The sequence below is a fragment of the Leptosomus discolor genome, chromosome 7 (genome assembly GCF_034619465.1).
Source record: "Leptosomus discolor isolate bLepDis1 chromosome 7, bLepDis1.hap2, whole genome shotgun sequence".
NCBI classification, from domain to species: Eukaryota; Metazoa; Chordata; class Aves; order Leptosomiformes; family Leptosomidae; genus Leptosomus; species Leptosomus discolor.
In genome coordinates, this window is record NC_141397.1 from 24,513,894 (window position 1) to 24,533,960 (window position 20,067).

Genomic DNA, 20,067 nt, shown 5'->3' on the forward strand with positions numbered 1-20,067 from the left:
TTAAGAAAAAAAAAATCTGTTTGGAAACCTGAATGATAACATATTATTTTGTTTTACTTAGTTTGCGAGTGGTGCTTTCCAACATATTAAAGACACAGTTTTGTCAGCCTTGAGTCGAGAACCTACAGTGGACATATCTCCAGACACAGTTGGAACTCTCAGTCTTATTATGCTGGCTCAAGCCCAAGAAGTCTTTTTTTTGAAAGCTACAAGAGGTACATCTTAATTTTTGGCTTGTAATGAGCACATAAATACACAACTTCCACAAAAACTTACAAGTGTTTTAAGTTATTAAGAGGTTGTAAAGGGCCTTTCAGAAGTTTTTATTTTTGCCTTTACTGATTCCTCTCCCTCTTGCAGGTCATTAAACACAAACTAAGGTGCCACTTCAGAATTTGTATAAGGTTCACCTGACAATGCAGTTGTCCTATTTGCCTTTCCTTTCTTTTTATGTCCGAAACCATTAGTCTTCATCTTTACAAAGGATTTTTCTGGTTTATATTTTTTCCTTTTCCCTATTGAGAGCAAAGAACATTCTCTAAAGAACTGAGAGTACTAGAAATCATACATAGGCATTTTACCACTACTCCTCGCCCCCTCTATCTGGGAAATGATTTCATGAGAATTTAGAAAGAAAGATATGATTGTGCTAGGAAACAAAGGAAATGTCCTAAGAGTTTAGGGGAAAAAAATTGTTTGATTGCCTCTATTTTTAAGAGAGGAACTCTTTGACCCAGTCTAACTTTGAGAATGACCCATTTATCTCAGAAAGTTAAATTCTGCAGGTAGAACAAAGAAGTATGTCCCTAACTATTAAAGGCTGATTGTGAAATACTGATTCAGGGGCTGCATATATTAATACAACTCTTAAAGACCATACGCTTCAAAGCACTTTCTTGTGGAACAATACTATCTTCAGTACAAGAGCTCTCACTCTTTGCTATTCTGCTCTTCTATTTATGAAAGGTTGTGCATCGAGAAATTACAGATATCTAAAATTAGAGCTAAGGACATAGAGGTCATGTGATTGCCCACCAACTCCCCTCTCTTCTCATGTTGTTTGGAATACAAGGGAGGAAGACAGAAGTTATCTTAACTGGGCTGTTCATTCAAAATTCTTGTAGCCTTACTGACTTTAGGAGGATCTCAGTGAGAAACCATTGTCCTTCAGCCGACTGATAAATCATGTTTATGTTCTTTATCATGCTAGTAGCAGTGTTTTAGTCTCTGGCTGTTTGGACATTGCTTTGAAAAAAATTTGTCTAGCAAATGCCTGAAACTTTTTCAGCGCAGGAGCAGTCACTTACCTCATTTTGCATGGGAAATGGATCTTTCTGTCACGTTCTTGATTTCTTCTTACTCAAAATGTGAAAAAGATAAAGCAAGGCTGATCCAAAACCCGCCTGTGCCCACTTCACTGAACATTTTTGTGGGTACTCCCAAGACCACAAGCCTGACAGTGTTAGAAAGACAGTAAGGTTAATAATCATCTGACTGTGGAGGCTGTAGACTTTGCCAGATGTAGAGGGGTTCCTTTCCCTGGCAGGAAAGATATTCTGTGAAGAATTATGTCTTACAGCATGGTTAACTTCAGAAACCTGTTTTTCAAGTGGAAATGCTTCAAAGTTTGATCTCAAAACTCAAATTCAGCTTCTTCCTGTGTTAACTATTTACCTTACTTGCAATTTTCTGTGTGGTTTTTTTTTGTTTGTTTTTTTTTTTTTGTCTCGTGAGACAGTCCGTTTAGCAGCTTTACCAGCTGGTAATGTTATTTCTGATAGAACTGAGTTTATTCACAAATTGAAAGAAAGCAGAAGTGTTTGTCAAAAACCAAATTGGTCAGTCAAATCTAACTCCACTGCGTAACTACAGGTCAGCTCTTTAATTTCTGAGCCTTTCTTAATGTTTTCTTTAAGTGTCTCTAAGTCTGCATGTTTGCTATTCCATCCCAAGGCTTGCATTGTAGCTGCAATATTTTAAAGATAGGTGAGTAAAAACTAAAGCTTCTCATGGTGAAAGATCTATTCTGAGCTGTCTGCATGGACAAACGAGTATCTTCTCACCTTTCCTTTGTTGATCGAAAAGTAGCTAATAGGCCAGTTAGCTGAGGCTCTCTGAAGGAAGGTGCAACTACCGCCCGCTAGATGGGGCTAGAAAAACAGTCTGTTTAGGTTTTATTTGTTTTGGTTTTATTAAATACTTGGTGCACTGGACAGAAACATTTTAGCAAAGAAATTGCTAGATCTCATAAGCTCCTTTCTCTTCATTTGTCATCTAAATCCTGTTCCGCAGTGGAAGGATCTTTCTGGCATACTTTAAATGCATTTGCCTCGTAGAAGGTAAATATATTGCATCATAGCTCATGCCTGAAGTGTTGTAGGTAGATGTGTGAATATGCTTGAATGAGCAGACCACTTGGGAATTCTTTTGATTTAATTTTGGCAATTAAGCATATTCTGCAGACTTCCTAATCTCCCCATGCCCCTCATGCTTATCAATGTGGCAGTACATAAAAATCACCTGAGTCAGAGGATACTTGTTTGCAGGGACAGCTATTTAGAGTGGATGACCAATGTTTTGCATTGATAGTCAGCCTTCTGGAAGGCTGAATTGCTAGTGCAGGCCAGAGGTGGTTATAAAAGGAAATAAAGACAGATGCAACGTTTCTGTTTTAACAGTTTTGGCTTCAGGAACAGGGTGAGGATGTGAGGCAGGGAATGCTGCTGCCACTAGGCACGTGCGGCTCCGACATGAAATAGTGGGTGCCATTGGAGGACCTGTGGGTATTTATATCTAGGAATGGTGTTTTTATACTCACTGTTAGCTAATGGTGGTGTGGACTGCCCCGTGTGGAAGGGGCCGGTACCATCTCTTCTGTTGCACTTCTTCAAATTTTTTGAGAGTGCTGACATGGAGTTGAGTTAGAGAACACATCCTGCTGAAAATTAACTATCTTTTGCTAACTAGATTTCAGCTGAATTCTTTGACTGTGGCTCTGCAAATGCTTGTGCTGGCACAAGGGAAGGGCTGGGAACAAGCTGACAGAGTTCAGAATCAGGACTGCAGCTTTTATTGGCAATTTGCTGTTGGTCTGAGGCAAAGCATCACTCTTAACCCTGCATAAATGCCAGCAGCTGCCAAAAGATTTCTTGTACAACTGACAGAACCTTCAGTGTCATGATTGAAGTAGAAAATCTGGAAACTGCTGCTGGATGTTGAGAGAGAAGAATGGGCTCCCATCTTTGAGCTATAACGTAAAGCTATACCCTTAGGAAGCAGTTGTTGCTGTTTGAAGATGAAGTTGTTTACCTGTTCACTTGTAAAAACTGATGATAATCATAATTGTTCTTTGTTTTTTCTCCCCCTCCCCCCAGATAAAATGAAAGATGGTATTATAGCTAAACTAGCTAATCAAGCGGCAGATTACTATGGTGATGCTTACAAACAGTGTCAATATAAAGATACTTTGCCCAAGGTTAGTACCTCTTATGGTGATAATCTGGGATGTGCTGATATTGTGAATAACTGTTACTGTTTACAATGTACTTGATGAAATACACTCAAAATATATCCTCAAGAAAAGCTGACATACTGCTACATTTAAGGGAAATGAAGCTGTCATTTGAAAAAAGTGAAGAATCTAGGAGGCAAGTAAAATCTTATTACATGAAGTGTGTTTACTTGCAACACATTTAATTTAAAGTGAACTTGAAATGTTTATGATAGCATTTAGGGATGGCTTCTTGCTTAATGCCTTACTAAATCTGTTTTTCAAACTAACACTTTCTATGGGGCTTAATTGGCTTCTGGTCTCAATGTTTTCATGTGAAATTTGTTCTCATGTTGACAGCAGGAATATAATGGTACTGTTCACTTTTTAATGAAAAACACAACTGGAGGTCAGTGTGTGTCCTTGGTCCTTCTGCCTGCCTTCTTTTCTTCCTCTTCCCCAAAACAATCTTGATACTTGTAAATTATCTCAATTTAGTCTTGACTGTTCATTTCAGTAATGTTGGTTTTGGAAGATGCAGGAGGATCTTTTTCATGCTCTGTGAATATATACTGTGTAACAAGTACTTTAAAAATGAGCAGGTTTTCAGTGTATCAGATGTATCAATTATGTTCAAATCATAACATAGTAGAAAACCTTTTGTGCAGTGCTACAAATGTAAATGTTGGATGAGATTCACTTCCGTTTGATATTGTTGGACTCTTGAAATTTATGTCTAGCCAAGTAGGAGATTGTCTTCCATAGTGCTTTTTTTGTGAGTGTCCCTGGGAAGCATCCCTTGTTGGTAATTTGCAGTTATTTTTCATTCATCAGTAGTTTCAAAACTGAAAAATGACTATTGCAGCTTGCAGTGGTCTTTCTTGTTACAAATAAAGTGTGAAATATACTAGATTTACTAAAAATACACTAGAAAACTTAATAAAATATTTTTATCAGTGATAAATGGAAGTGGTTGATGCTTGATCCTATAACTTAACGACAATCTTAGTCAAATAATAGCCAAAGTATTTGCTAGAGACGCTCTTATTCCCTCTGGGGGAAAAAAAATCAGGTAATTTCTTTCCCCCTTGCTTTCTAATGCAGAATATAATCTTGATAAGAACTGTATGGGTAAGGGCTACAGTACTAAAATAAAAGTATACATTTTTATTCTTGAGCAGTAAATTACACAGATGCCTTTGTAGGCCAGTCAGTGACTACTTATTTATATTAAAAAAAAAAAAAAAGTTTTAAAGTTAAAGTAATATCTTGCTTGGCTGCATCTTGATAGATTTTTATGTGTGCACGTATTTCTTCTCATGCATTCTGTGGCATTTTACAGATTGGGCCAATTTCTCACTTAGATATTACATTAGCAATTAATTTCTGAGAGGCAATGAGATATAATAAAGCCATTGCTTTGACTTTTGTTGTTGTGGACCTTTCTAAGCCGTAGGTCTGCTCCCTGTTCCAGTTGCACTGTAATCTGTCAGTTGATTATCTGAAAGAACCTAACAAGATTTGCTGGGTCCATGAGTTAACACCAGCTCTGAGCACAGTTACATGTTTAGGAGTGTGAAATACAGGTTGACTTGATGCATCAGCCTCCAGTTGCAAGGCCTCCCAGACAACTTTTTCTTCCAAATTTACCTGTTTTTTTTGTTGTTACTTTTTTTTTTTCCATCTCTGTGGGGACAGCAAGTTTGCACAAATGTGAAGAAGCAGGTCTTTATATACTGAGGTCTTTAAAACATCACTCTGGGTTTCCAGTGCTCCTTGATTTAAGAAATAAAACAGTAAGGCCAAATTCTTGATCACAGACCATGCCTGTACTGTGGGCTGCAGCATAATGTTTTCTTCATGTCTTGATTGGTACTCCTGCAAAGATAAGTGCATTTATATATAAGTCTAAAGGTGTTTTAAAATCTTACAAATTGCTTTCCCTGTCAATAGTTATTGGTCCTCTTTATTTGTTCTTTGCTTTCATAATTTTAGAGTTACTTTCTTGATAGGCCTGCTGCTGTTTGAAGTGTAATTGTTTTGTTGATTTTTTCAAAAAAAGGGCCTGTCTTCCCCCCTTTCCCTCTTTTAAGAACATTTTGTCTTGGCTTTGTCTTGGAGGCATTTGGGTGTGTTCTTGCAACTATCCTTTCTAATATATGCATGCATTTCTAATCTTTGAAGTAAATGCTGCGACTTCATGGCTTGAATTTAAATTGTAGTTATTCTGAAATAATGGACATTAAGAATTTCACAACAACAGATTCAAAAAAGAACGACTGGATTCAGTCCATGCAGTCGCATGGTCTCTGACATTTACCTCTAATGTTTTAACCTATCTAAACCATTAATTGGGTGATTCTAATTTCCTTTTCTTCTTCCTTTTTCTTCCTGCATCCCATGTTGTCTGTGGTGGTTAATGTGGTTGGACTTTCCCCTGGTCAGTATTTTTATTTCCAGGAGGTGTTTCCTGTTCTGGCTGCAAAGCACTGCATTATGCAGGCCAATGCAGAATATCATCAGTCTATCCTGGCAAAACAGCAGAAGAAATTTGGTGAAGAAATTGGGAGGTTGCAGGTAGGTAACTTTTTTTCTTCTCTGAAAAATATGGGAAAAACTTTTAATCCTGAAAAGCTGGCTCAGAGTTCTAAAATTCAAATAATGAAGAATGAAACATATTAAAAAGTTACAGACCATGTTTATCACATGAATCAAATTATTAGCAGCTGCAAAGATGAGAAGTGTATCTGTAACTTGCATAAAGATGTATTTTAATGCTTTTTGGGCAGTCTGATACTGCTTGACATGTCAAGTCTGTATCTTTACATTTGCATAGGCTTCTGTCTCGTTGTAGCTAATGTAAGAGATTTGTTAATAAATTTTCCTAAGCAATGTTATTAGAAAAAAACCCCAAACATTAAAGTTCTGCTTCGTCTATTCCTAACTCCTTTCCTGCAATCCTGATATAAATCTGTGTCATTTTTGACAAACAGTTTGTCAAACAGTTGTATTTTTAGTCTCTATGTTTTTTTTGCCTCTATCTGGTTTCTAGAGGGACTCATTTATAGATGTTGTAATGACTAAGGTCTCTTCATGTTTTAAGTAAGGTAGGGGAAAAATAGCTAAATAACTACTTTCTTCAAGACCCCTGGTCCTTGAGGAAAAAAGAAATAGTGCTGTTTCGACTGCCTTTGTAGGATCCTTGTGCAATGTCTATTTATTGATATGCAGGAGAGCTGAGAGACTTCTCTAAGACTTAAGATGTTGACATTTGAAAGTTACCATTATGCATTTATTGACTTGGAGCAGATTGGAGCTTGAAACTTTTTTTGGTATGCTTGTGTGACAATGAAGTGCCTGTATGAACTTCTAATAGCAAGTTGTTATATTATGACAACATTACTAGGTGAAGATTAAGGTATATCTGCGGTTTATTCTTGAGTTTCAAATCTCTGCCTAGCAGACCTCCTTTTCTAGGCCTCTATCATAAAGACTATCAGTGTCTTTTTTATTTTTATTTTTTTTAGTGCTCACTCTTGATAGGTCTGGCTATACCAAATTTACTATCATTGTTAAGTTATATAGTAAATTAGTAAATTAGCTTATGTCCATGATTTTTCTTCATGTTGTGTTACAGGAAGTATCCCTTCATGCTGGTGGGGTTTTTGTGTTGTTTTTTTGTTTGTTGGGTTTTTGTTTAGTGAAGCCTGAGGGGAAATACTGCATTATTACTTACTGTAGCACTGCTTTGTGAATAGCATGTAGTCAGAAATTAAAATTCTGTGTTGTCTTCTTTAATACATTTAGTAAGATGAAACTTAAATCCTGTTCTCCATAGTTATTAAAATACTGCTTCCATAATTCATCTAAATTAGAGGTTTAATATCTTTTTGAGGAGATTTTGAAAAATGCAGTTGCTAGAAAGTAATACTCTCTTTTTATTTCCCTTTTTAACAGCTAGAATAAAGATAGATTAAATTGTGTGTTTATATTAATGAGAATTCTTCCAAGTTAAAGTATATGTGCACACCCTTGTTGCTGCTCTTATTTTCTCTTTCTGGCAAATGCTAGTTAGACTGTAGTATTGTATCAAACTGGAACTATTGTTGTGTGATTTATGGCACAGTGGAAAGTGGCAAAACATCTTAGCAAATTTCAAATACACTTGTGATGTAGCTCAGGTTCCACTTTACAGTCCCAAGAAGTTGGAGTTTTTGAATTGGTGTGAGTTTATGTAAACCTCAGCTGATATTGCTTCTCAGGGTTTCCTTTTTATGCGTTCACAACACAAATGTGATCAGGATGGAACGGATACAGTCAAAGGATGATGTTTTGTCTTGCATCTCTCCTGCAGTAAATAGAATGTAGGAAAACCAGATACCTCAGAGTTGCATCTAGGCTGAGCAGAGAGAGGAAGAGGCAACAGACCTTGTATTTTATTTTAATTTGCAGTAGGATTCCAGCATAACTTTCTGTAGCTTCTGAACTCAAGGTTAGTTGGGTGTTAGTGACAGATGTGAAAAGTTTGACTCTGGCCTCTTCATGAATGTGAGCAAGGTTTGAGAAACAATTTGCAGTACCTACAAAAGCAAGCTGTGGGTTTCATGGGACAGCATGAAAATGACACGGTGGCTTTTTTTGTGTGAATGGGCGTTCGGAGTGTTATTGCCTCTAACTCATGATCACTTCTTTTGGATTTTGGGAGTCATAGTGAAGCTGTTGTGAGATATTAACTTGGTTAGTGATTGTTTTTTTTTTTCACAATGAACTATTCTAATGAGCACAATCTCCTTTTTTTGTTTTTGATACATGAGGGGAGAATATTTTCTTAAGGAAATAATAATACTGATCATATGCATTGGCAGTAGTTACTTGGCTAACTGGGAGGCTCACCTGTTTTCCTACGTAGATATGAAAGGGAGAAAGAAAAGTTGTTGTTTTAATTTTAACTGTATTTTTATTTTTTTTTCTAGCATGCAGCAGACTTGGTGAAAACAGTGGCATCCCGTTATGATGAATATATAAATGTTAAAGATCTGGTTGACAAAATCAACCGTGCGCTTACAGCTGCCAAAAAAGACAATGACTTCATTTACCATGACCGGGTTCCTGACCTGAAAGATTTGGAGTCCATTGGAAAAGCCAGTCTTGTGAAATCTACTCCAGTTGTTGTTCCCCTCAGTCAGAAATTCACAGGTAAGCAAAGTGTGTGGAGCACACAGTGTAGTTGTTACTTTGCGAAGCACATGGCCACCAAGTTCATTTGTACCGGCAAAAATAATGTTTACTTTTGAATTGTAATAAGTATACAGCACTGTTCTTGAAAGTGCCATTTGTCTTTTCCAGTTTGTTGTTCTACTACTTGATGATAAAAAGTACTGGAAGAATAAACCACAGGTTGAAAATCATTACCTGCAATATGCCCTTCTCTTGAAGATTTTTCTCAGACTTTCTCAGCAAATGTATTTTCCAAATTAAACTGACCATTTTAATATCAGAAAGAGCACTAATATAAGGGAAAAGTATCAAATTGTACAATCTTAACTAACCTAGTTGCTGACCTTCCATAAAAATGCTGAAAAATTTCAGTTTGTTGGCTGTACAGGGGATTCTGAAAAATGATCCTCCCTTCCCTTTCTCATTTTCTTCCTTTAAAAAAAGCAGAATTAGAAATGAAGCCATAAGGAAAATGTGATTTGTATTCCTACAGTTGTTTTAAGTATAATGCCTTTACATTATTTCTAAATCAATTTCAGTCTTAAAAACTAAAATCTAATATAAAGACCTGTAGAAAGATTTTTTTTTTAAGACATCTTGGGAAGTGAGGGAGAGTATCTTCAACTGTTTGGATCAGTCTCTGTAGTACAACCTGCACAGAAGAGCTGTGAAGATGTTTGTGTCCTTTTACCTTCACAGTGCAACTTGAGTAATTTATGCTACTTTAATTGCAGACCTGTTTGAGAAGATGGTTCCCTTGCAAGTTCAGCAGTCTGTGAGTGTTTATAACCAGAGGAAGGCAGATCTAGTAAACAGGTTAATAGCCCAGATGAGAGAAGCCACAAATCTAGCAAACGGGTATGTATGGCTGCTTGTTAGATTTATCAAGAGGAGTTATGGAACACACTATAAACACTGGTTGCCTTGCAGCCTGCAGGCATCCAGATTACAGCGGTCATTTTTTATTATTGTATGGTAGGCTGGTAAACTTAAGCAATACCAGGGGTATTTAGAATTACTTTTCTGCAGATGTAAAGACTGAAAGCATACTAAGAACAAATAGTATTTAATTTTTTTCAATCTTTCCTCATTTTTTAGGAGTCTGGCACTTGCTCAGAAAAAGTTCCAGCTCCCTTACCTAGAAGGATTTTCACATTCCAGTGGTCAGCTTGATTGTACCAGTGACTCAGTACATGATATTTTTTTCCCCCCAAAATTTTGTTTTTTAAATAATAATAAAAAAGTTTATATCAAGCTGAAAGGTAGGAATGTACCTCGAGGCAGTTGGGTCTTCATCTACGAGGTCGTTGCTACTGAAAATGTTTGCCACATTTTGTAAGTGCTAAAAGACAAGGATTTGTTTTAGCTTTTAAGAGCTTTGAAACTTGTTTTTGGTAAGATATACACTAGGAATAGAGTTTTCAGTTTGAAATTTCTGTGTCCAGGAGTACGCTATACTCTGTTTCCATTCTACTGGACTGTGTGATTGTTTGGGTAGCGGAGTATTTTACAGGATAAAGCCAGCTAATGCCATGAACAAGTTGCTATGTAATGTGTTGACTTTTTCAGTGTGTTGGCTTCCCTCAATCTTCCTGCTGCTATTGAAGATGTGTCTGGTGATACTGTTCCTCAGTCTATTTTGAACAAGTCTAAGTCTGTGATTGAACAGGGAGGAATTCAGACTGTTGATCAGCTGATCAAAGATCTGCCTGAACTGCTACAAAGGAACAAAGAAATTTTAGATGAAGTAAGATCAGCAACCTCTAATACTAAAACATTCTTAAACACCACCACTGAACTTTTTCTCTTTAAGTACCAATAGAAAAAGCGCATGATTACCCAAAATGCTTGTAACTTTACAGAAATACACCATTTAAGTGTTTAGTCCATACAAAAACTGTGGTGTCACGTGTGGATGTTCCCTTAAATTTATTTTAAAATTTTTGGGGGAGAGGACATGCCTGCCTGGTTTTTATTTGCCAAATTAAAATTATAAAGGATGTGTAAAAATGCTTTATATTGTCTATACTAGATATATATTTTGTAGCTATTTCATGTTTAGAACGGCTTATCATGCATGTAACGTTTTACTCTTGTAGTCACTAAGATTATTAGATGAAGAAGAAACTACAGACAATGACCTGCGAACAAAATTTAAAGAACGCTGGCAGAGAACGCCATCCAATGAACTCTATAAGCCTTTAAGGGCAGGTAAAGTTCATGTTTCATACTTTGGATTCTGGGAATGCTCTAAATTCTCATCATGTATATTTAAGTAGTTTCCAGTGCTCTGATATTATCTTTAAAGATACAAATTTCGGTTTAGGAGAAGCTATGCCAAAATATCCTTACTGCAATCTGCACCATTATTTGAAGTTGAGAGATGATGTAACAGCAGAGAGTTTGCTGCTGCGTTTGCATGCCTGGAGTGCACGTGCATGCTAAAGTTTCGGAAAACATATATAATGAAAGGTGGCTGCACTCGTAAGAATCTCGTTGCAATTACATCTTTAGCCTGTTTTTCTTTGTGTATTTACATAATTTTTTTTGTATTTCCCATCAAGGTGTTCCTCTCTCTTCGATTTATTGTTGTGTTTTCTTTTTTTTTTCTCCCAGCAGTTAGTCAAACTACTTAGCGCTGTCACTATAGCCTGCTTTCTGTGCGCTTAATATGTGTTGGTTTGAAGCTAACAAGGGACTGATATGACTACTTTAGTTTGGCAAAGTTACAGGACTTTAAAACTGGGGAGTAGTGCAAATCAGTGTCCATTCATAAACTTGTGTATACTTCTCTGGAGAATTTCTATAGGTGCCTCGTTTATGCACTATTTAAAACATAGATAAAGCTTAAGCTTTTAAGTTAAGTCTTAACTTCATAATGTGCAGGCTCATAAATATGTATGAAGCCTTGCTGAAAAGCATGAAAACTGCTCTCGTGCAACGCTTTGGATAAAACAAGTTTTGCAATGATATAAATACCCTTTTTTTTTTTTTCCCCGCCACCAGAGGGAGCCAATTACCATAATGTTTTGAATAAAGCAGTGCAAGCAGATGGCCAAGTTAAAGAGCAGTATCAGTCCCACCGGGATACGATTGCACTTCTGTGTAAGCCAGAGTCAGAACTCAACGCAGCCATTCCTTCTGCGAACCCAGCAAAAACATTACAAGGAAATGAGGTAAAGCATTGAAACTTGTCTCTATTTTGAATAGAAGTGCTATTTGTCTAACAAAGTAAACTTGCATGAGTTGGTGTGGAAGCTGATCATTAGCTGCTCTTGTTTCTGTCACAATTGATACAGGAGGTAACTAACGTTTGGAAAAGAAGTTGTCTTTGTTTAAAATCTGCTTGAGTATATTTTGTTGCACTTAGTGTGAGCAGGTTCAGTTGCTATGGACAGCAAGACTGGTTGACTATTATAAACGGAGCAATCCTTGATGATTTTTATGTAGGGTGGTGGGGTGTAGTGCTCAGGTTCTTGGAACAATTAGGCAATGTAAAAGACATGACCCAGGTTTTTTTAAAGTATTTGGAAATTACACCAACTTGCTTTCTGAGAAAGTCATGGCTCATCTACAGCAATATGATTATTTTTCTCATAGAAGTTATCTGAAGTCAGTGGTTTTTACTGCCATTTTTAGAATATCCTATTGAAAGGTGTCTGTTCAGTTTTTAAAAAAAGAGATTTAAAAATCTGTGTAATAATTCAGTGTTATTAGTGGAAGCAACTCTTTAGAAGAGAATATAGCATGAGAAATGCTGGAAGATCTTTTTCATTGCATTTTGTCCTGATTTGTCATCTTAAACACATTTGTAAACAAATACTCATACAGTAGTGTGCTAGTGAGGAGTGCAGAATGGAAACAGGTAATAGAGTGTACTTCCGCAATAATTCCTCTAAACCTCTGTCAACTTTTCTGCCTAGGTTGTTAATGTCTTAAGAACTTTGCTGGCCAGTCTGGATGAAGTTAAGAAGGAGAGAGAACAACTGGAAAATGACCTGAAGTCTGTAAATTATGACATGACAAGCAAATTCCTGACTGCGCTTGCACAGGATGGTGCTATAAATGAGGAGGCTATCTCTGTGACTGAGTTGGACAGAATTTATGGAAGTTACACGCAGAAAGTGCAAGAGTCCCTGAAAAAGCAGGAAGAACTACTCAAAAACATTCAGGTACAACACCTTGTATTTCTTCCTTCCTCTTAAACTAAGGAGTAATGATTCCTCTGCCTCTACAGTGCTTTAGAAATCTCACTTTACTTTCTACATTCTTTTGCTTGTTACTGTCATAGGCCAGTTGTTGCTCCTTTACTCCTCTGATCGATACTCCTTTACTCTGCTGATCACTGAAAAATACAGGGATGTGTTTTGTGTTCCCTGGAAAGAACTGTGAATTTTTAGCAGACTCTCCCAGAGCTCCAGTGTAAATTCTCTTGGACCTTTTCTTGGCTCAGTTCTGCAGATGGCTTTGCCCTTGAAAGAGGCTTAACTGGTGTGTTAAGAAGTCTTTGTGTTTGTTTTGGTTTTTCCCCTCGTCCCATCTTAATGCTTCTTTCTGGGATAGCAGGAGACCTGTTGTTGCTCTCTGCTAGGAGACTTTTTGGGTCTCTGAAGTATATTTTTGTTTATTCCTAATTGCTATTTACAATGTGCTTGACTTCCAGTGTGTGCAAAGCTCATCAAAGTAAAAATTAATGAGAATTTCCCGAAGTTTATTTATAAATTCAGCCTGAATTTGTCAGTAACACTAGAGACGGATACCTGAAACATCTGGCAAAAGAGGAAGTCTTAGTGCTTGGACAAATGACAACAGTGACTTGAGTAATAATGCGGCCTATTTGTGCACAAGATAACTCGCAACTTCTGACTGCAGCTTGGGTTGCAAGAATAAGAGACTTTTGAAAAAGGGAAAAAATTCTTTCTAAATGACCATATGGCCCATGTTTATGAAGGATTTCATATTCTCATATCTTTCAACTTAATACACTTCTAGAATCTTGATGGATTTGATGTTTGAATGCCCTGGAGTTCAAGTTTGTCTGGTTCTGGCAGCTGAAGTAGTGTTTTTAAGTTTGCTTGTGTGTTTATTTTCGCAAAAGAAATGAGATGTAAGTGATCCTTCTGTAAGTTTTCTGTCACTTTAATAGCTTGCTGATGTCAACCAAATTTGAGGTAGCACTTCTTAAAATACTGACTTTCAGGATGATTTATGAATATCAATGGAGGGTAGCACAGGAGAGAGCCTAATTGGCATAGCCTCTGAAAGAGAGTCTGCAGTATGAGCTTGAAAAGTAGCTGAAGGCAGCCCACAACAGAACACATAATTAACTGATACCTGCTGCCGGGGAGTTAATATAGACATGGTTCTGAAGTAGCCCCTGCACTTGGCAGAGAGTGAGTATTGGGAAGTACAGTGTGTGGATGGAAGGTGGGGAAAGGCAGGTGTTGGGAAAAGGGGTTAGAAGTGATGAGTAAGAGAGAAAAAGAACCAAAACATACAGAATCTTACGTGGAACTAGCTTGCATTATTTTCACTTCTTATTTTTTCCTTTCTTTTAAGAATGCACATCAGGATTTTTCGAAGATGAAACAATCAAACAATGAATCAAATTTAAGAGAAGAAGTTTTGAAGAACTTAGCTGTAGCAAATGATAATTTTGTGGAACTTGTAGCCAATTTAAAAGAAGGCACAAAGGTATGATAACACTTAAGGTATTGGAAGAACTTTCTTTTTATTTGCACAGTGAGATGTGAATAAAAAATCATAATAAACTTTGCAGACATGCCAGATGAGGTATGTTTTTGAGGATTTTACCACTGAAGTGAGGACAGCAAGTTGCTGGAATTCCGATTATTTTGACAGCTGTGAAATGCTTCTTTTTTCCTATCTAAAAAGTAAGCTTTTCTGAGCATGACTTTATATTAAAATAGGAAAAGTTGTTAATTACAGCTGAGTAACTGATGCTGAAGTACCCAGATGAGCCATTTTATCTGAGGAATTCTTTCATCTGTTCTCCCCTGGTATTTAATGACCTTACCAAATTTGTGTTTCATATAATGCTACTGCATATGTGAGGAGAGATGAGGAGGGCTTTATTTAGCTTGCTTTTTCTGATCTGGGCTTCTGGAAGGTATCTTTCTATCTTTTTGCTTGTTTATTGATAGCTCACTAGAGGAAAAAAAAAGCTAAACTCTGTAATGCCTATAGAAATGTATGGAACTGACTGAAGGCAGTAAAATTAAAAGAAAAAAATATCCTTTAAAAATGCGTAGTTAATCACTAGAAGTGATCTAGTTTTGTTCTGGTTTTAATACATTTTCTAGTTATCTGAAACTATTCTTATATTTCTGTGCACACACACACACTTATATGAAAAATAAAAACTCCACAAAATTGTATGCTGTTACAGAGATGGAAAACAGCTGACTAATATTTGCTTTTGAAGAGCAGAATAAAATGCACTAGCAAACTTTACTGGAATGGCAGGTTCTGGGCACTGTAGTAATACAATGTCTATAACAGGATCAATATGTAGAAATATGCTAGCATGGAGTCTGAAAGTATTCATTGAGTGTTTTTTTTCTTCACTAGTTTTACAATGAACTGACAGAAATCCTGCTGAAATTCCAGAACAAATGCAGTGACATTGTCTTTGCTCGCAAGACTGAAAGAGATGAACTGCTCAAGTAAGATTTTTACATTTTGTGTAAGCATTGTAGAAATAGTTAAATATTTATCAGAAATTAATCTTTGGAGGCATGTTTATTATGGTATTTGATGAAATGAGAAGGGGAAAATAGATGTGTTAAGACTGTGACCTCTTCTTTGCCTTAATGCTAACTGTGAAAAACTAGGAAAGTGATAGGAGAAATGAATGGAAAAATCTGCTTTGAAGTCTGCTCTACTCTTCCTATATACAGTTCAGCATGAATCTTTTTCATCTTCTCATGATTTCGCTCTCAAGTTGTTTTTGGCATGTGTTCATTAATCGTTTTGTTTTACTCTTTTCTTTGAGGAACTTCTGATTTCGGCACCTTGCTCCTGCTGTCATTTTGGTTTGGGACATTAGATGTCCTTCAGCATACAATTAACTTCCATGTGCCGAGTGTGGTGGTGGGGGAAAGCGTTGGTATTCCACCTCTTCTCTGTAGTCTGATCTGGTCTGATACTTTATCGTTGTTTAGATATGTGGGTTGCCTACACTGTGGGGGAGAGAAGCAGATTCTGTCCTTCATGTGAAAGAAAGTATCTGATGTTGTCGTTGTCCCCACCATGGGAACAGGCTAGCATAGTATGCTTCAGCTGTGATTTTTAGGCTCTCCTCTTAAGAGCAAAGCACAACCAAAAAGGCTTGCCTTTTAATTGGTATTCTTTAGCAAAACATAGCCTTCTATAAAAAGATCTAGTTGTTACTAAATTTTCAATTGGTGAAACTACAGTTGTTCTTTGCACGTACGATGTTGTCAATGGGATGCTCAACCTTCAAATTTTACCTTTCCTTCATCTTTTGTAGAACTGTTCTTTTTCAGTTGGGCATTGTGCTTATAAATTAATTCTTAGTAAGCATACAACCACTTCCACCTCTTTTCCACTTCCTACATTCACACAATTTGGAAGCTGTAGACTGTCTAACCAAGGCTGAGGGCTGAAAGTCTCACATCTCTGATATGTTAATGTTCAGTGTTAAAGCTGTAGGTTTAGTGTTGTTACAACATTCAGCTGAATCTTGCCATGCTATCTTTTACTCCCTCATGTGATAACCATTTGCTGACTTGAAACTCTGTCAAGATTAGGGGCAGTGATCATATTTGTAGTATATGTCTACAAAATTAATTTCTCAGTGTGCTCAACCCACAGTTTGAGTGGATAAAAGGTGTGTTCTGGCTGTTACATACTGCTGACCTATCAGTTTTAGAGAAAATTGTCTGAAATGTTAAATGCTTCTTAAAGTCTCTCTGAAGAATTGGCCCAATCTCAAATACTGTATCTTTGCATTGAGAAATGCGCTACATTCCTCTCAATATGTAACTTAGAACTTGCTTCCTTGGAGTTTTCGTGACAAGCTGCTTGTAAAATTATGCTGTTTAATGCCAGCTTGTAGTACAGCATGACACCAAAGCCTCCTTGTATCTACCAAAATAAGATACCAAAGTACCTTAGCAAGAGTAATTCCAACACTAGAGGTAAAGAATAGAGAACTGGAAAGGTCATGTGCTGAGCCGTTTAGATTTTTGCTAGGTTTATTTTGATAGTTATGTTTACCCAAATATAAATGATATCGCAGGCTATACAGCAGACTCTTCCTTTTTTTTTTAACTGGTTCTGTTCAATGTATGGTATTTTCATGCAATATTATTTAATTTAGGGCTGTCTACAAGCAATATGACATTGCTTTTCTTCTGTGTTTGAGATCTTTTTACATGTCGAAATTACTGAAATTTACTTTTATCCTTTTCCATAGCCTTCAGGTTTCCTTAGGTCCTCAGGAAAGCTTCCAAGTTGCTAAACTTTCTAACTATTCTATAATCTCTGATCCCGAAGCTTTTGGCTAATTCAGTGATTTATAGCCAGTATTGAGTTAGAACATAAAGACTTTATTAGAAAATAAGTACAACAGTTAATCAGAGGGTTGACTAGAGGATCATTTCTGTGGAAGTGATTTCGACTTCAAATTTAGTTTGAGCTAGCTCAGTGATCATGCTCTAAGTACTAGATTTACTCTGCTGCATCTTTCTAGCTTAGCTTGCTGAAGTGTATAACAAACAATTCTTAAACTAAGCTGTACGCTTCCATGTTTGTTTTTAATAGAGATTTGCAGCAAAGCATTGCTAGGGAACCCAGTGCTCCCTCTATTCCTCTGCCTACGTACCAGACCACACCAGCTGGAGGAAATAAGCCGGCTGCATCGTCGACTCCTACTCCAGCACCCAGAACCATGGTGGTAAATATATGCTATGGAATTAGCGGGTTGAAAATAGAAGGTCCATTCTTTGGAACTCCATACTGATCTGTGATTTGTATATATCACTGCTTAATGTATTGGTGTGTTTGGAAATGTGTTGAAGTGAAATAGGAGGCAAAATGTAAAGACTTTGCAGACAGGTGCATTATGTACTATTGGTGTTTGTAATTTATAGATTTGAAACGGAAAGCTTATTGCTTTTTAGATGCTTCTCATTATTATCTATGTAGACTAAATATAGAATGTTCATTTAAAATGAAAATAAAAATCAGCTGGTTGTGTAACCGCAGCTTTTGATTCCAACACTTCCAGAAAGAAGCTCCGGCTTAATTCACTTTCTCTTGTTAGGGGACTAAACCACAGCCACCAGCACGGCCACCACCACCAGTGATTTCTGCAGCAAGCAGTTCCTCTTCTGCATCAGCACCCTCTGGAACAGCTGCAGCTCCTGCTGCTGCTCCTGCTCCTACTCCAGGAGCAAGTGCACCTGCAGCAAGCACTGCACCTTCACAGGCACAGGGACCTCCTTACCCAACTTATCCAGGTTACCCAGGGTAAGCTATGCGAGTGCTTAAGTAGTTCTTTGTTAGCCTGTTATCTGAAAGCACTTGTTTTAAAATCAGTTATTGTTATAATTGAAGCTGTGTTTAGTGTGTGAGGCAAGATGATTATTTTAGTTTTAATCACATAATTCTTGTTGTAATTACTTGCTAATACCATTTGTGGGAAGCTTCCTTTTAAGTTTTTGTAGTTTGGCTCTTTTAAAGGAGAAGGGAGATAGGACTGCAGTTCCTTGACTGTGGTTTGTGGACTACTGCCGGCCCTTGCATAATCAGGTGGTGTTAGTTATCTCGAAAGTGTTGGCATATCTCATTTTTCAAATCTCGCTATGTTGCTAAAGGTGATGAAAAATACGGAAAAAAAAAAAATCCAATTGAGTAGTGTGCTTTCTTTCTGATGCTTTTTTCTGTCTTTGCGGAGTCATCACAAGGGATTGAAGTCAGCTGCTCTCTCCTTCAGCAGCAGGCTCAGCAAATGTTAAAATAGGTACAATTATATTAAGCATAGGGGAATCAATTTAGATCAGGTCTAGTTCCAGCAAGTTGCCTTTACTCCACCTTCTGCCTGCATTTCTGTTCCACCCATTGTAATTTTTTTCATGGTTGGTCCTTGAAAGTTACTACACTTTCTGCTGCACAAAAAGGAAGATGAAAGCATGTGTGGTAATTGTACGTCGGCTTGTATCTATTAGTAAGTTGTTATTTGCAAATTAATATTGTCAGTGTTTTGCAACTAAAGTATGCTTTTCCCCCCCATGCCCACACAGGTATTGCCAGATGCCAATGCCGATGGGCTACAATCCATACATGTATGGTCAATATAACCTGCCATATGCACCTTCACCTGTGTATCAAAACCCTGGACAAGCACCATATCCGGCACCTCAACAACCTGGATACCCTTTTCCTCAACAGCCTTACTACCCTCAGCAATAATGTATCTGCAAAGAAGCTCTGCTTGTTAAAATCTGGGAGAAATTGGCAATAAGCATACTAAAACCTTTAGCTTCAGTTAATGTACCATACTGAACTGTATGCAGTCTATAACTCCTGTTTATTGGTAACTGCTCAAAAATGTCTAGATCAGTTTTTGATTACACTAAACACTTTGAAAGATCTGCTGCAGTGATTTAGACTGTAGACTAATGCCAGAATTAGAGCCTAATTCAGTGGTCTGAAACTGTACACTACATGTTGGCTACACCAAAATATTCCTTTGCAAAAATCCTGTAAGTAACAAATGGGTTCAGATGAGAAAAATGAAGCAGTGCGTGCACTGGGTGTGATATATTCTACGAAACCATATAGCATTTCCTTCTATACTCTATTGGTTTGTATTTTTTTGATTTTAGTTAAAATATGCTATTTTGTCTAATAATCAAGGCCTTGTAAATCATCAGTAAAAAAATAAATTCCTTAAGGATGGTTTAAACACTCGACATTCTCATTACCGTAAAAATGTGGTTTGTGTGTCTGTAGATTCTTTCATTTGTTCCTTGACTTGCATAACATAAAGATAACTTCTCAAGTGTTCAGCCTTACAACTGAATTTCCACCTCCCTTCCTTGATTCTGTGTTTTTCTGGCAGAATCTATAATTGACCATTTAAATGTTGGTAGATGAAGTCTTGCAGGTAGAATTTTCCTATAACTTCGAGGTGTATTGGACTACAATGTTCATTACTGTTTTAAAAGACTGGTTACTCTCATCTCCAGAATACTACTTAAAAGAAAGGGAGATTTGGGTCCCTCTTACAGGACCGGTGACTGGTTGGTCTAACCCTTGTTTTCCAAAGAAATGTTGATCAGAAATGTATTATGGCTCAAAATAGAGCAACT

At 37.0% G+C, this 20,067-nt stretch overlaps 1 protein-coding gene across 2 annotated transcripts in view; it reads left to right on the forward strand.

The window, feature by feature from the left end:
- The window catches only part of PDCD6IP (programmed cell death 6 interacting protein), a 31,242-nt gene extending 11,574 nt beyond the window's left edge, over positions 1 to 19,668 (forward strand). Inside the window, exons 5-18 of one of the 2 annotated variants that reach the window (XM_086467617.1) lie at positions 62 to 215; positions 3,375 to 3,475; positions 5,936 to 6,067; positions 8,464 to 8,686; positions 9,442 to 9,565; positions 10,277 to 10,454; positions 10,807 to 10,918; positions 11,714 to 11,883; positions 12,631 to 12,879; positions 14,267 to 14,401; positions 15,299 to 15,393; positions 17,516 to 17,648; positions 18,018 to 18,223; positions 18,997 to 19,668. In XM_086467617.1, the coding sequence (XP_086323743.1) occupies positions 62 to 215; positions 3,375 to 3,475; positions 5,936 to 6,067; positions 8,464 to 8,686; positions 9,442 to 9,565; positions 10,277 to 10,454; positions 10,807 to 10,918; positions 11,714 to 11,883; positions 12,631 to 12,879; positions 14,267 to 14,401; positions 15,299 to 15,393; positions 17,516 to 17,648; positions 18,018 to 18,223; positions 18,997 to 19,165 (2,181 nt within the window). In that variant the 3' untranslated portion in view covers positions 19,166 to 19,668. The remainder of the gene's footprint in view (positions 1 to 61; positions 216 to 3,374; positions 3,476 to 5,935; positions 6,068 to 8,463; positions 8,687 to 9,441; positions 9,566 to 10,276; positions 10,455 to 10,806; positions 10,919 to 11,713; positions 11,884 to 12,630; positions 12,880 to 14,266; positions 14,402 to 15,298; positions 15,394 to 17,515; positions 17,649 to 18,017; positions 18,224 to 18,996) is intronic. The other variant, XM_086467618.1, reaches the window with a different exon arrangement.
- The last annotated feature ends 399 nt before the right edge of the window (positions 19,669 to 20,067 follow it).